Here is a 13,869-nt window from a genome sequence, read left to right as displayed (position 1 = left end):
CTACTAATTATGAGTGGTCGGGAAGCAACGAGTTCCTGCAATTGCTTCTACTTCCAATCCTCTGAATTTATTTACATCTGGATTTCTTTGAGAATACACCTGAATTGCTGCATGGTTCCTGTTTTTCATTTCATTTTGCAAATTCCTAATGGACTGTGGATTTATTACACTGCACACAAGTACAAAAAGATTTACCTTTAAAACAGATAATGTTTTTCAGTAAATAATTAAATAACAAAATTATGAATATTCCTATAGAGCTCTGTTTTCCGTTCTAAAGCATTTAAATTAATGTGTAACATGAAATGTATTAACATACCTTTAACATTTCACCATCTAGCAACAATGAGTGAATAATCAGGAAATAAAAAATGCAGATTTAAGAGAGTAAATCACAATTCTAATTTTAAAGCAATATATCAATTTCAAGATCTGAATTAAATTTACAGTTTAAGCTTAACAGATCACTTCTTGAATGCGAAACTGTACATTTTCTTTTACATGAAAACTGTTGGATTCAACAAGAGTAAGTTATACCAGAACAACTAGCAGAGGCTTCTACTTCCTTTTTTATATACTAGAATTTTTTATCTCATCTACTTAAATCAGCAACTTAATTAATCAGTCATAATAGATTTTACAACTATATTTTATATGTAAATCAGCAACTTAATTAATGAATCAGTCATAATATATTTTACGACTATATTTTATATATTATCACAATAAAGCCAGAAGCATAAATGATATTATTTTGCTGATATTGTAATTTATTAAGAGTCATTTGTGATGTAAATTTGCCTATTTTTCTGCACCTTATAGCCAACCTATATATTCATTGTATTTATAACATTGGATTGCTTTTCATCTACCATCCCTTAGACCCAGTCTTAATGGAATTTTAAAAAGTACTGTATATCTTTCGGAGGAATATCATAGAATTTGGATTTCTTAGCTTTCAAAAAGTTCTAATTCTTAATAATAGTCATTCTTGAAAAGCGAAAAAAAGTGTGTGTGTGTGTGTGTGTGTGTGTGTGTGTGTATAAAATGCCATTTTCCCTGGAAGGGTCAACAACGAGGAGCCCTGTTTATGAGCCATATTAACACCAAACAGAGAGCTTAGCAATGTCTGTTTCTAAAAATAAACCCTGTATGTCTCTTGTTGTCATCATCAACCAGAGTCTTCCGTGCTCTGTGACAGAAAGCATCAAGGCTGCTTCTTTGCCTTTCCACAAGCATTATACATCAATACCCGAAGTCCTCCCTTTTCTGTCAAGGTGGCAGAGATAAAAAGAATTCTGCAATCACCCTAAGCACACATTTAAACATTATTGCCCCTTAAGAAGACAGTTATCATGTTGTTTTGGCAGCAGGAAGGAATCTGTGGTTTCACTTGTATGTTATTCTTCTTTATTTAAACTACTAGAAATAACACAAAAATGACAGAATGCTCTTTCTATAAATAATCATTCCAGTGTAGAGTTATATTAGGAGGTAACTCAGATGGCATGATAACGCCTAACAAGCTAATCTTAGACCTGCGATGCCATAAGATAGAAATACCGAGGCTAAGAATAACTGACCCAAAGGAGTCAGCCTGCCAGAGAGCCACAGACATGTGGGCATCTGCAGATTTTAATGCATTTAACGATCTCCTGAAAGCTTCTTTCCCCTGGAAGGCAATAAATTATGTTGGTCATTAACATGACAATCAATAATTCCTCCACAGCGTATTCCATAAAGATGGCTGAAGATTCCCACAGCCAATAAGATTATAAAAATTAGTTGATGGAAGCCAAGAAGTTGGCTCTTGAATAGTTAGTTGCATTAGTACCTAACTGGTGACTTTAAGGCAAAAATTTAACTTAAAATAAAATGTAATATCCTGTTGGTACAGACAAATATTACCATCCAGTTTTCCCCTAAAATGTCCAAATTGGACCCAAATTGAATCAATATATATTCAAAATAGAGTAAAATTTTGTTAGCTAGATTATTCTTTCAGCATAAGAATGTGACATAGCATGTTGAGATCAGGATTTGAGTAACAGACTTTATTGACTCCCTCCCCTCCCCCCATTTCTAGACAAGGACTGATGTGAGTATGATCCTAATATTTTGCTCAAAAAACACACTGAACATTTGGGGAAAAAAGAAACCCAAAAACGTTCTTCTGCTAAATTACATTAGTAATAATGTGCCCTTCTCAATTGGTGCAAACCTTAGCTTTATGACTTGTAAGATGTACTGTGAGCACTGGCAAACATGCCAAATGCATTGGGGATATTGGTTCTGTCCATCGTGTATGCTCATTACACTGCGTCATCATCAAGGCTCATAGAACTTTGGAGGTTGCCCTGACTCTCTCAGCCCTGGATAGTGTTAACTTCCTCCAATTTCAATATCAAGCCCTGGGAACATGAAGTAAAGCTCCTCCACCATGCCTTTAAACATAGTTGGCTATTTGTGCCTTAAACTTTTGAGGATTAAGAAGTATGCCTAGACATTTACCTATAAATATAGATGATTCTATACTTTCAGCACCAGAATTGAAACACATTCTCCTATGCAAAATAGTATTCTTTTTCTTTTTTTAAAAGATTTTATTTATTTATTCATGAGAGACACAGATATCTATATTTACTTGTTCATGAGACACAGAGAGAGAGAGAGAGAGAGAGGCAGAGGCACAGGCAGAGAGAGAAGCAGGCTTCATGCAGGGAGCTCGATGTGTGACTCGATCCTGGGACTCCAAGATCATGCCCTGGGCCAAAAGCAGGAGCTCAACTGCTGAGCCCCCTGGGCGTCCCAGGAAAATATTCTTCTCTTTGAGAAAAGGAGTCAGAGACATGGCAAATAGGGACAGAGACATGGTAAACAAACCAAGTTCACATCTGACCCTGCCAGTTCCTAGCCATGATCACCATCAGTAAATTCCTCTGAAACTGTTTCCATCTCTGCAAAATACGAATATTACTGTTAACTACTACAGATCTCTTTAAACTGAGGGAAGGATTAAATGGTAAAACAATGCCTCATACAGAAAAAGCTTCTGAAGCATTAGCTTATTATGTCAGTAAGAAAAATGACAGTGATATAAAATGATGAAAGCATATGGCTTCAACCACTGACCTAAACTGGGACTAAACAATTAGATCGGAGTGGAACGAGACAGAAAAACCATAAAATGATAACTGATTAGGATATTTTTAAATCTAAAATGACTGCTTCCTGACACAAAATCGTGCATTCCAAATACACAACTGAATTTTATTTGTAAGCAGATTCAAACAGCACAGGGAGGGAAAGGCGGGGGCAAACCAAAGAACAGACTTTTAGGGCAGCCCTGGTGGCCCAGCGGTTTAGCGCCGCTTTTGGCCCAGGGTGTGATCCTGGAGACCCAGGATTGAGTCCCACGTCAGGCTCCCTGCATGGAGCCTGCTTCTCCCTCTGCCTGTGTCTCTGCCTCTCTCTCTCTCTCTCTCTCTCTCTCTCTCTGTCTGTCATAAATAAATAAAAAATCTTAAAAAAAAAAAAAGAACAGAGTTTTAACTATAGAGAACAGTTGTTACCAGAAGGGAGGTTAAATAGGTGACGGGGATGAAGGAGTGCACTTATCATGATGATTACTGGGTGTTGTATGTAAGTATGGAATCACTAAATTGCACACCTGAAACCACTGCTACACTGTATGTTAACTAACTAGAATTTAAATTAAAACTTTTTCGGGCTCTCTGCATGGAGCCTGCTTCTCTCTCTGCCTGTGTCTCTGCCTCTCTCTCTCTCTCTGCATCTCTATGAATAAATAAATAAAATCTTAAAAAAAATAAATAAATAAAATAAAACTTTTTTTAAAAGTACCATCAAGAGTAAAATTTAAATCATGTTCAATTCCTAAAGAGCTTTTCTAGTTCACCCTACGTGTGGTTTCATAAAAACTTTCTGTGTAAACATGTTTTTATTAATGAAAGAACTCCCAGGCTACAATGTAATTTAATGGAAATTCAGTGAAATTTTCGTTTCATTTTGTTTTTAATTTTAAAACTAAAAAAAGAAAAAGCAAAACTATTTTAACCCAGTGTGGATTTATGTCATGCCCTACACATTGACCAAAACTTACCTCAAAAAATTGAAAAAGACATCTGCAGGGCTACAATTGTGTCAATACTGAATATAAATTATAAATTAAATGTTTCAATATAAGTGGTAGGCCATGACGGGAAGAAGTAAAAAAAAAAAAAATGAAGTTCTGGGGTATTTCCAAGGTTATCAACATGCAAAAAGTTTAATCATAAGTAAATGATTAGTTACACTCTGTGGTTTGGTGAATTTCCTTCTTCCTTAAATGTAGTTTTCAATGGATTTAATTATTGGGTATTTTCAAAAGCACTATAAAAGGCCTATCAGTTATTTTACTATGGAAAATTTTACATTAAAATAACAAACAGAACTGATACACTTCTAAAACATAAGAATTACTTAGTTTTGTATTCATAAAGCATAGCATCATAGAGAAATCCTAAATATAATGTTCTCTGATTACACTTAAAGTGTAGGTCGTTTAGTCTTGCAAAAATTCACTTAAATTAAATTTGTTTTGTGAAAGTGACTTAGCGGTGAGAATGGAACTTGTAGATACAAGGTATTTTCTCATCCCTTCATCTCCTGATTGTCAATCTCCCAAAATGAGAAAAGGGAAAACTGCCCACAGTAAGGACATCATGCATCCAAGCCAAACACTGGTACTTCATTTTCCTTTCAAGAATGGGACAGACCACAGCACTGCCACTCTGATTTGAAGCACATGCCAAAATATCTTTGAATTTCATCTACAGAAAGCTTATTTTTAAAGTCATTTTTTCATGGGCCTTTATTCCAATTAAATTGTTTTCAAAGTAATCCAATTCAGAAAAAAATTGTTAAAATGCAGTTACTATTCCAGATTGTTAAAATTGTTCATTACTCTGAAAATGTAATAATTATAACAACATACTGGCAAAGAAACTGCATTTTGAATATTTTAAAAATAATCCTCCTTCAGGGTACTGAAAAGTTTATACATTAGATAAGTTTCCCTTAATATTTTCTGCATCCTTCAATGCCAATATTAAATATTAAAGGCATATTTTACTCAAATTTATAATAAATGCCTGTAATACACTCATCTATGGTGTTGGCTTTCCTCTTTTCTAAAAAAAATGATTTACAACCTCACAGAGATTAGTATTCTTCCATAACTACTCTTTTTTTAGGGTTCCTTCTAACAATAGATAGTATTAAGAAAGGCTTTCTATTCAATACTAGTAAAAAATTATCAGTGTTAAAATGATGTATATCTTCATGAAAATAAAGTAACACCCACGATTTAACTGAAAGAAATTACATGGTCTACCTCCTTCATTTAATTATTTATATTTTAAGGAATACAAACTAAAGAAAATTACAAAGGAGGGTGCCTGGGTGGCTCAGTTGGTTAAGCATCTGCCTTCAGCTCAGGTCATGATCTCTGGATATTGGGATCCAGCCCTGCATGGGGCGGGGCGGGGGAAGGCTGCTCAATGGGGAGACTGCTTCTTCCTCTCTCTCTGCCCCTCTCCTCCATTTCTGCTTCCCCTCACTCTCTCCTCTCCTCTTCCCTCTCAAATAAATGAAATCTTCTAAAAAAATTCCAGTCACCAACATACACACTGTAGCAAACACTGCTGGTACCTAGCTAATATGCATTCTTCTTTACCTTTCTTCTTCCTAATAAAAACTTAAAAGGTTAGCTGCAGCATTCACCTTCCTAGGCTTAGTATGACCCTACGGAACTATCATGGCAGTCCCATTCTTTTGTGAGACTGGCTAATGTGTGGGTAGTTGCTGCTATTCTGGCCAATAAATTATGAAGGATGATTTGCTGGAGAAATTTTGGGGACAACTTCCTAAAGAAAACATCCAAGGAAGCAAAGTATCTTTCCTATGTCTCCAGACTTTGTCATGCATAAATAGACACGTCAACTCGTGCCTTCTGGAGGAAACAGACCTATGATGACACCAACTCTAAGGCCAACAGAAGGGAGCAGTTTGAGAGACCTGAATACTGTTGCCATTATTGACTGCCAGGTGCTGCCAACTACCCTGTTATTTCACTAAGTGAGAAATGTCCTTGTTGTTTGTCACTTTAAGTAGGATTTTCTGTTACCTGCAGCAGAAGACGATCTAATTTACCTGCTACTTACAATTAAACACCATTAGGAGTTTGGCACAATAACTTTGTGTGGGGGTGTGTAAGACATACTTCATAGAAAATATGGACATATTGTAAAAAGTCATACAAGGCGAAAAAGCGTGCTGATGAAAACAAGAGCCTCTCCCCCTCACAACGCTACTACCACCACACACACACAACTTCCCCTGAGTTCTTTCCATCTATGTATTAATTCTTCTGGGAGATGGATAGATAAACAAAATATACCTTCATAAAAAGGTATGTTATTTTTCTTTAAAAAACATTAAATTTAAATAATTTTAACAGAATTTAAAAAACTGGAACTGAATGGACCGTAAACATTCTAAATGCTTCCTTCCCATTATTAGGTAACATTTCCAAAAAAAGATCTTTTTAGGGTTAAATAAATTATTTAAAGAATCAGTGTTCAGAGTCTCTTAAAAAAAACAACAAAACAAAAACTTCTGTGTTCTTATTTTAAGCAGCAGGGAGTCTGTCCTTGCTCAGAAAGAAAATATCAGCACTTTCACACATCCCTTCATCTCACCTATCTCTAATGCCTCATTATTGGTTGTTTGTGAATATCACCCTACTTTATAAAATTTCTGCCCTATAACCACAATTTCATATTTATTTAAGTAGATTCCTTGCTTGCCCCATTAATCTTACTATGCTTTGTTACTTCTCAATTTCAATTTTTGCTTTTACATTCGTCTCTTCATTGTGTGGGCTTCATTGTCAAGCAGTCTAGTTCATGTTTGGGAACTTAACTTATGACTTGCCTACCCATTTTCTCTATTGTAATAGATCTTGCCTGGATGGAACATTGGGTTACACTTCTTTTTGAACTTCAAAGATTTTTTTTCACTATCTTCTGTCATTAAATGTTGGATATCTTTTTTTATAAAAAAGATTTTATTTATTTATTCATGAGAGACACAAAGAGAGAGTCAGAGACAAAGGCAGAGGGAGAAGCAGGCTCCCTGCGGGGAGCCCGATGTGGGACTCGATTCCAGGACCCCGGGGATCACAATCTGAACCAAAGGTAGGTGCTCAACCACTGAGCCACTCAGGCATCCCAAATGTCGGATATGCTTGATAAGCTTTCTTGAATCCCATACATTCCCCCTTATCCCCACCTTCCCCCAACCACAGATCTTTGCTTGAACCCCTGCCTGAACCCCTAAAAATTATTATTTGAAAATCAATAGCCCAGTTAGGATATGACTCTGTGATGAGCATTTGCAGCAAGACGAGGTCCCTTTCAATCTACAGATTTATATTTTTCTTTTCCAATGAAATAATGTTTCATCTTTTCACAAAATTTTGTTTCAATGCTTTAGAATATCAACTTCAGAGATACAAAAAATTTCTTTATTATCCTGTCTTTGTCTTTCTTATTAGTTGACTTCCATCCAATTGCTTTGTATCGATTTTCCTTTTTTCATTCCCTATGATGGTCTTAAACCTTTCCCTTTTGTTGGTAAAGAGTTTCACTGGTATCTGTTCTGCTTCCTGCTCTTTCTAATGAGTATTTTTGTTTTATAATTATCATGTTTTTTTCATTTCCAACTTGTTTCCCTAGATATAAAATATTCTTTTCCCCTCATGTTATTGTGTTATCGTATCATCTTTGAGCTCTTGTTTTGTGGAATTTACTTCTTTAAGGAGTTCTATTTGTGAGGAACAATTATTAGACTATTCCATGGCTTCAGTAAACTGATGATTTCTTCTTGGTGGAACATCTAAGATTAGTTGGAGAAGGATATTCCGTTGGAAAAAAACAAAAAACAAAAAAACTGTGGATCATTTTCCCAAATTAGAGTGTTGCTCTGACACCTTCATTTCTCCAGAGAGGCAGTGTTTGTTCACCGTCCTCCATTTCACTAGTTTCTTTTCCAGAATCATTTCTACTACTTCTCACTCACGAGAAACAACAACAACAAAAACTGAGGATATCAACTCAGTTTGCTTCTCTTCAGATTTAAGAATGTTAGAATTTTCAGGAAGTTGTCATCTTGACAGTAAAATTCTAAGGAGGCCTGGGATGCAGGCCCTGTGAGGGTTCCCTGTTTGGATCAAAAACCCACACCTCCATTTTTCCCTTGACTATTAGTTTCTGAAATATGTTAGATCATATCATTTTCTGTACTCCTTTAATGCTGACGTGTGTGTGTGTGTGTGTGTGTGTGTGTGTGTAGGGTGAGTATTTGCCAGCTTATGCCATTTTAGAATCACTTCATTATCTATCAGTGGTGAGAAACTATATAGTACATTTTCAAATTTCTCATCTTCAAAATCAAAATCCTCATTTTTATATTCAGAATTTGGGCTTATTTTAGTCTTCTAAGGGATATTATTGAATTTTCTTGCTTAATGGACATAACAATTATTCTACTGGTGTCATCCACAGAAATAGAAAATACTCATTCTTATCCCCAGCCTCAATGGGCCTATTTATAAATAGCTTTTTGATCACTACCTATCAGATATTCAAATTGATAACAGCCTTGTAAGTGAAGATAACTTGAGTTAGAGAACAGCAAAACAGTAATTATGGGAAATACCAGAAGTGATTCTTGACATGACAGGAGCATTTCACAGACTTACATTTTCATAATTAGATTCTGCTTTCCAAGTAGACATAAATGGCTACTGAATCTAAAATGTTCCTTTCCCCTCGACAATGCACACCAAAGGAAAAAAAAAGATTCTGAAAGGGTGAAGATATGTTTTCCATAAAAGAAATTCAGGATTTAGATTTAAATCCTTTTCTTTTATACCCTAAAATAAGAATACATAGAAAAAATATGAGTTTTCCTTATTTTAAATGTATTTTACATTAATGCTGTATAAACTCTAGGAAATTCTTTTATAGTAATAGTTCCAATATTGTCTGGACAGCTCTGCTGTCCAACATGTTAGGCAACATGCCTGGCAACAGGAGAACACCCCAAATTGTGCCAGCTACTGCTAAGTGACCTGAGTCAATATTTGTACATGCTTCAGTTTCTACCACAGTTATCACTTCTATTGGCCCACACAAGCCACAAAGGTAGAGACTGACCTAGCAAAATGTGTCACTCAGAATGAATTCCAAGATTCAATATTAATGAATTTTTTAACTAAAAACACATTAGCAGACTATATTCCAGAACCTAGTTCTATCTAAAATGTCTTGCCTAGCTGAGTCAATATTAGGAAAAAATGGAACCATATTAAATACTTGCAATTCAACAGTATATAAAGAACTCTGAAGAAAATCATCTTTATTAATGCATAGTATCCAGTTTAACTAAAATAGCAAATGGGAACCTCAAAGCAATAGCTAACAATAAAACAAAGCTTTTTAAAACAATTAATTCCAAGGAATCTGCTATTGGAGTTTCACTGTTCAATTACGTATTCTGCAAATTTTTTGCCTTTGATTATTATGTAATGAGACATTTTACAGGACACACATACATGTGTGCGCGCGTACACACACACATACATTACTCTGATTTACAGTCAAAATTTGCACATGGGAAGGACTAGTTCTTACCAGACCAGGATAACCAAAACAGAAGCCGATGTATCAGATAACTAAAGAGAACTTACTATCAAAACAAAACATCATTGTTCCAAGTGACATAAAATCAGATTCATCTATCTAGCTTGTTCAGCAAGACAGAGCATGGTATTGAAGAGCTAGAAACTCAGGTCCATTCACTAAAAATAGTTATAATAACAGTGAGTTGCACTTTAATAACATGTTGTTACATTTGAACCTCATAAGAATGCCAAGAGATAAACAAGAGGACATCAATATTGTTTAGTTTACAGATGAGTAACCAGTTACACAACTGGCTAGTAGCAGAGCTCTTGCTAGAACACAGAGCTCTTGACTCGTACAACAGTGTTTTCTCCACTATTCTGCGCGGCTACCAGATCTTTCAGATCCAAAGACTCCAACCATTCCTATGCATATCAATCACATCCATGCCCTGGGCCAACAGGGAGTGGAATGAAATTTATAGATAAATTAAGACAAACACACCCCAAATTTAACAATTAATTTAAAGGAAAATCCTACTGAAATGGGTTACTAGGATCACCATCACTTCCTCCTATCTCTACATCTGTGATTCTCAGAGTTCACTGCACCTGAGGTTTGATCATAAGATTTTTAAAAATTCAAATATCCAGGCTAGTTCACATACCAATTAAATCAGAAATTCTGCGGGTGTGACCAAGGCATGAGTATTTTGTAAAATATTCTTGAGGACTCCAAATTTGAGAGTCAGTGCCTCAGAGGAAGTATATAATAAAGACTAGAGGAATTTAAACTTAAGGCCACATTATATTAAACAAAGCCAAAAGTTACACAACATGGTAGCACAGATGCAAATTATTGCATGTTTCAAATTTTAAAAATAAACAGAACCTGGAGTTTCCTTATTTATACCAGACAGGTTTGGGAGTTGATGTCAATCTACATCACTTTTCATGTACTAGTTGGTGCTTAAAGGATGCTTCCCTTCCTGTAGAAGTGACAATAGTATGGACAGTCTCAAGCACTTCGCTGCTTGAAAATATTATTGCTTTAACGTCAGGGAAATGACAATCTCAACTGAAAAATGGAATAAAGTTACATGCGATTATCAAACACACTGAAAACAGTGAGGCTTGCAAACACCTGTAGCCTGTGGCAAGAGATCCCATGTCAGCAGCCTGTGGCTGCTTAAAAGGCACAGCTTTGTTTCAACCATGTTAAAGAAACATTAAACTTGTAACACAGAGGTAAGGACTGAAAAAACAAGTGTAGTACTGAAAAGATACCTAAGATAGTTATTTTTTAAAAGTCAATTCATCTTTAGAAAACAAAATGCTAAATTAAGTGACGAGTTCCATGTGAGACACACCAGCTGACCCTTCCCCAAGCTCTTGTCAACTTTACAGCCACAAAGATAATAGAAGGTAATAAACCATATTAAAATTCTAGTACGTTTACTTCAGATAAGCAGACACTACTAATTAATATAATTCCTGTCACGGAAGTGTAAACATATCAAATTACACAAACTTGATCTCTTATTCTGAGTCCATGAAAAAAATCGGGTCAAGAGAAGTATCTGAAAATCATCACAACTAATGGATTTAAAAAAAAAAAAAAAAAACTTGGTTCAGACATAGATCTGTCAATGGGAAGGTGTTGAGCACTGAAACTGACATCGTGCCAACCTGTGGAATATTTCCTTTCACATCTAGCTCTACCAAGTAAACGCTGCTCATGGTACATTCTTTTCATGGGAATCTACATGGTGATCTAGAATTCCGATTAAGCCCACATAGGAACTTAGGAGATGTAAGGGAGAAGTTTAAGCCAATCTAGGCGGAAGTGTTCCGAAGAGGACGGAAATAAAAAGCCCCCAAGCTTTAGGAACCGGCTGTAGGATTAAATGTGAGGAGCAACGATTACAACTAAGTGATATTGCCCGGAGAGTCTGCTCTTTTCACAAACAGAAATTGATCAAGCTGACAAGCTTGATCTGCTCAGCACATCGCCTTGAAGGCACAAGTACAGACGCTGAGAAACTAGAATCCGGTACTGTTATTCTCTTAAGGGTTGCACCTGCATGTAACACCTTTATGTGTGTGTTATGCCATCCATCTGCCTGACAATGCTAGACTCTGCAAATGTTTTTAAAGAAAATTAAAATAACCATCTGCTAATAATAATTTTTCTTCCATCCTAAATAGTTTCATTTTGGGCTGATGAGAAAAAGCCACATTAAAACTACCTTTGCAACTCTTAACAAACACATTTCAGAAGGTAGGTCTATAAATAGATGTGCTTCTGGATGCACACCATAAATATAAAATCATCCGGCTATTGCAGGCTGCAATTTAAACTGAAGCTCCAGTATGAACTTACCTGATTTTTAAAGTCCCATTAGAATAGCTTGCAATCAGTACAGATCTCCTTCTTCTAGTTGCATAGTAAGGCAAAGCACCCCCAACTACATTTCACTTATCTCAGTCCCATCCTTCATAAGAAGCTTTGAGATTTCATTCAGAAGCTGTCGTCCCTAAACACTGAATATGCACAAAAACGGTAATGGCAGGGATCTAAGTTAAACCCTACAGACGCACCAAGAAAATAGCAACATCAACATCAAAAAGCAGCAAATCCTTGAGAGGTGCTTTTTCTTAGCTGCATTTACCAAGTCAGCCTCCTTTCACACATAAAATGTCTCAGTTATGGAAGAGGATCTTACCTGAGCTGATCATACTGTGCATTCTCTGTTGAGCCAAGAGCTGCTCTCGTCCAGCCACCCCATCTGAGGAAAAACACGAGTCACTCTCGTAAATTGTCTGCAGCATATTCCAATCACTCTTACTTCAGCTCCATGAAAGATTCATCGCGGCTCAGTGCACGGGCCCCAGGAGCTACCCTCCCTGGTCCTCCCTCCTCCCGGAGGAGAGGCAGCAGCCGACCAACTTCAACAATGATTTCCTTTCTGTTAAGGTGGACATACACTTTTTTTTAAAAAGATCTGGACACTTTTCCTATGTTACCAACCTGTGTACAGAGCAGAAAGGACTGTGGAGATGCTATGGCTCTGTGGAGTTTAGGTGATCCCGGAAACTAAAAGCAGGTGGGAAATAGTAATGTGCTTCGGGGTTATTGCTTTGTCAGAGTAAGTAGAAAAATATTAACTCTACCCACAAGAAAAAGAAACCAATTAAACCTGGCTTATAGTTCTCCGGGCTGCTAGAGTTTCGTGGCAAGAAGCCCCAATCCTGCAAGTGGCTTCGGCCGATGCCCTTCTATCTGTTTGTGTATGTCTCTTCCCCCTCTCTGGTCTCTCTCAGCTCAAGTTGGCTAAAGCTAGTGATAATCCATTTGCATATGAATCAACAACGGCAGGGCCCACAGGCACAGAAATAGAACAATGGTCGGCCTGAGCCAAAAATAGGTCAAGCATGGCCGAGTGATTGGAGCCTGCATTAATGCATTTAAAAATACCCCAGCAAACCCAGCTGTCCAGCCTCTATCTTTCAAACCATAATTCTCTATTGCAGGGCCTTAAAAGCAATTAACTCTTTCCTCCCTCTCAGCTTGCTTTTTACACACTGTATTTCCATACTGGCGATTCGCCTCCAAAGAAAGGAAGGCAAAAAAAAAAAAAAAAAAAAATTAAGAATCATAATTCTAAGAGGGCAAATGCACATACATTTAATTTCATTTTATTTTTATAGTATGTGTTTTTGGAAGAGAGAGGAGAGAAGTGCAGAGCTCTGTATTGGTTCTAAAATAATACTGGAAGCTTTTGCTCATAATGTGGTTTCTGCCTCACCCACGCACAGCAATCCTGGTGTTCTATTTTTGTTGCCTGTTTCTCTGGCTACACTGCAGTTGGCTGTAGCACTAGAAGCTTTTCTGCCTTCTAGTTTCAAGACTGACAGGAGATTTAGTAGAGGTAGTTTGAGAAAACAAGCACACCCCAGAATAAAATGTTTATGAAGAACTAGTTTGATTTTTTACTTGCTATTTATGAAATGTTGTCCATTTCACAAATCCTAATGTGATCATCTTACCACCACCTATCAATTTTATTGCATCCAGTTTCTATTATATCAAATTAAAAAGAAAACACAGCTCAGATCTGAAA

At 36.4% G+C, this 13,869-nt stretch overlaps 1 protein-coding gene across 40 annotated transcripts in view; it reads right to left on the bottom strand.

Moving 5' to 3' along the window:
- Positions 1-13,869, bottom strand: part of HDAC9 (histone deacetylase 9) — a 920,581-nt gene that overhangs the window by 514,983 nt on the left and 391,729 nt on the right. For 17 of the 40 annotated variants that reach the window (XR_012002703.1, XR_012002701.1, XM_072764471.1 and 14 more), the window contains one exon: positions 12,472-12,534. Coding sequence is in view for 29 of the 40 variants with exons in the window: in XM_072764471.1 (XP_072620572.1) it covers positions 12,472-12,534 (63 nt within the window). In the remaining 11 variants the exon portion in view is untranslated. Of the gene's footprint in view, positions 1-12,128; positions 12,535-12,776; positions 13,335-13,869 lie in introns of those variants that run through there. The other 23 variants (XR_012002704.1, XM_072764475.1, XM_072764481.1 and 20 more) reach the window with 12 other exon arrangements.

Source organism: Vulpes vulpes, chromosome 7, assembly GCF_048418805.1.
Source record: "Vulpes vulpes isolate BD-2025 chromosome 7, VulVul3, whole genome shotgun sequence".
Classification (NCBI taxonomy): domain Eukaryota; kingdom Metazoa; phylum Chordata; class Mammalia; order Carnivora; family Canidae; genus Vulpes; species Vulpes vulpes.
This window is presented reverse-complemented; position numbering and strand designations above follow the sequence as displayed.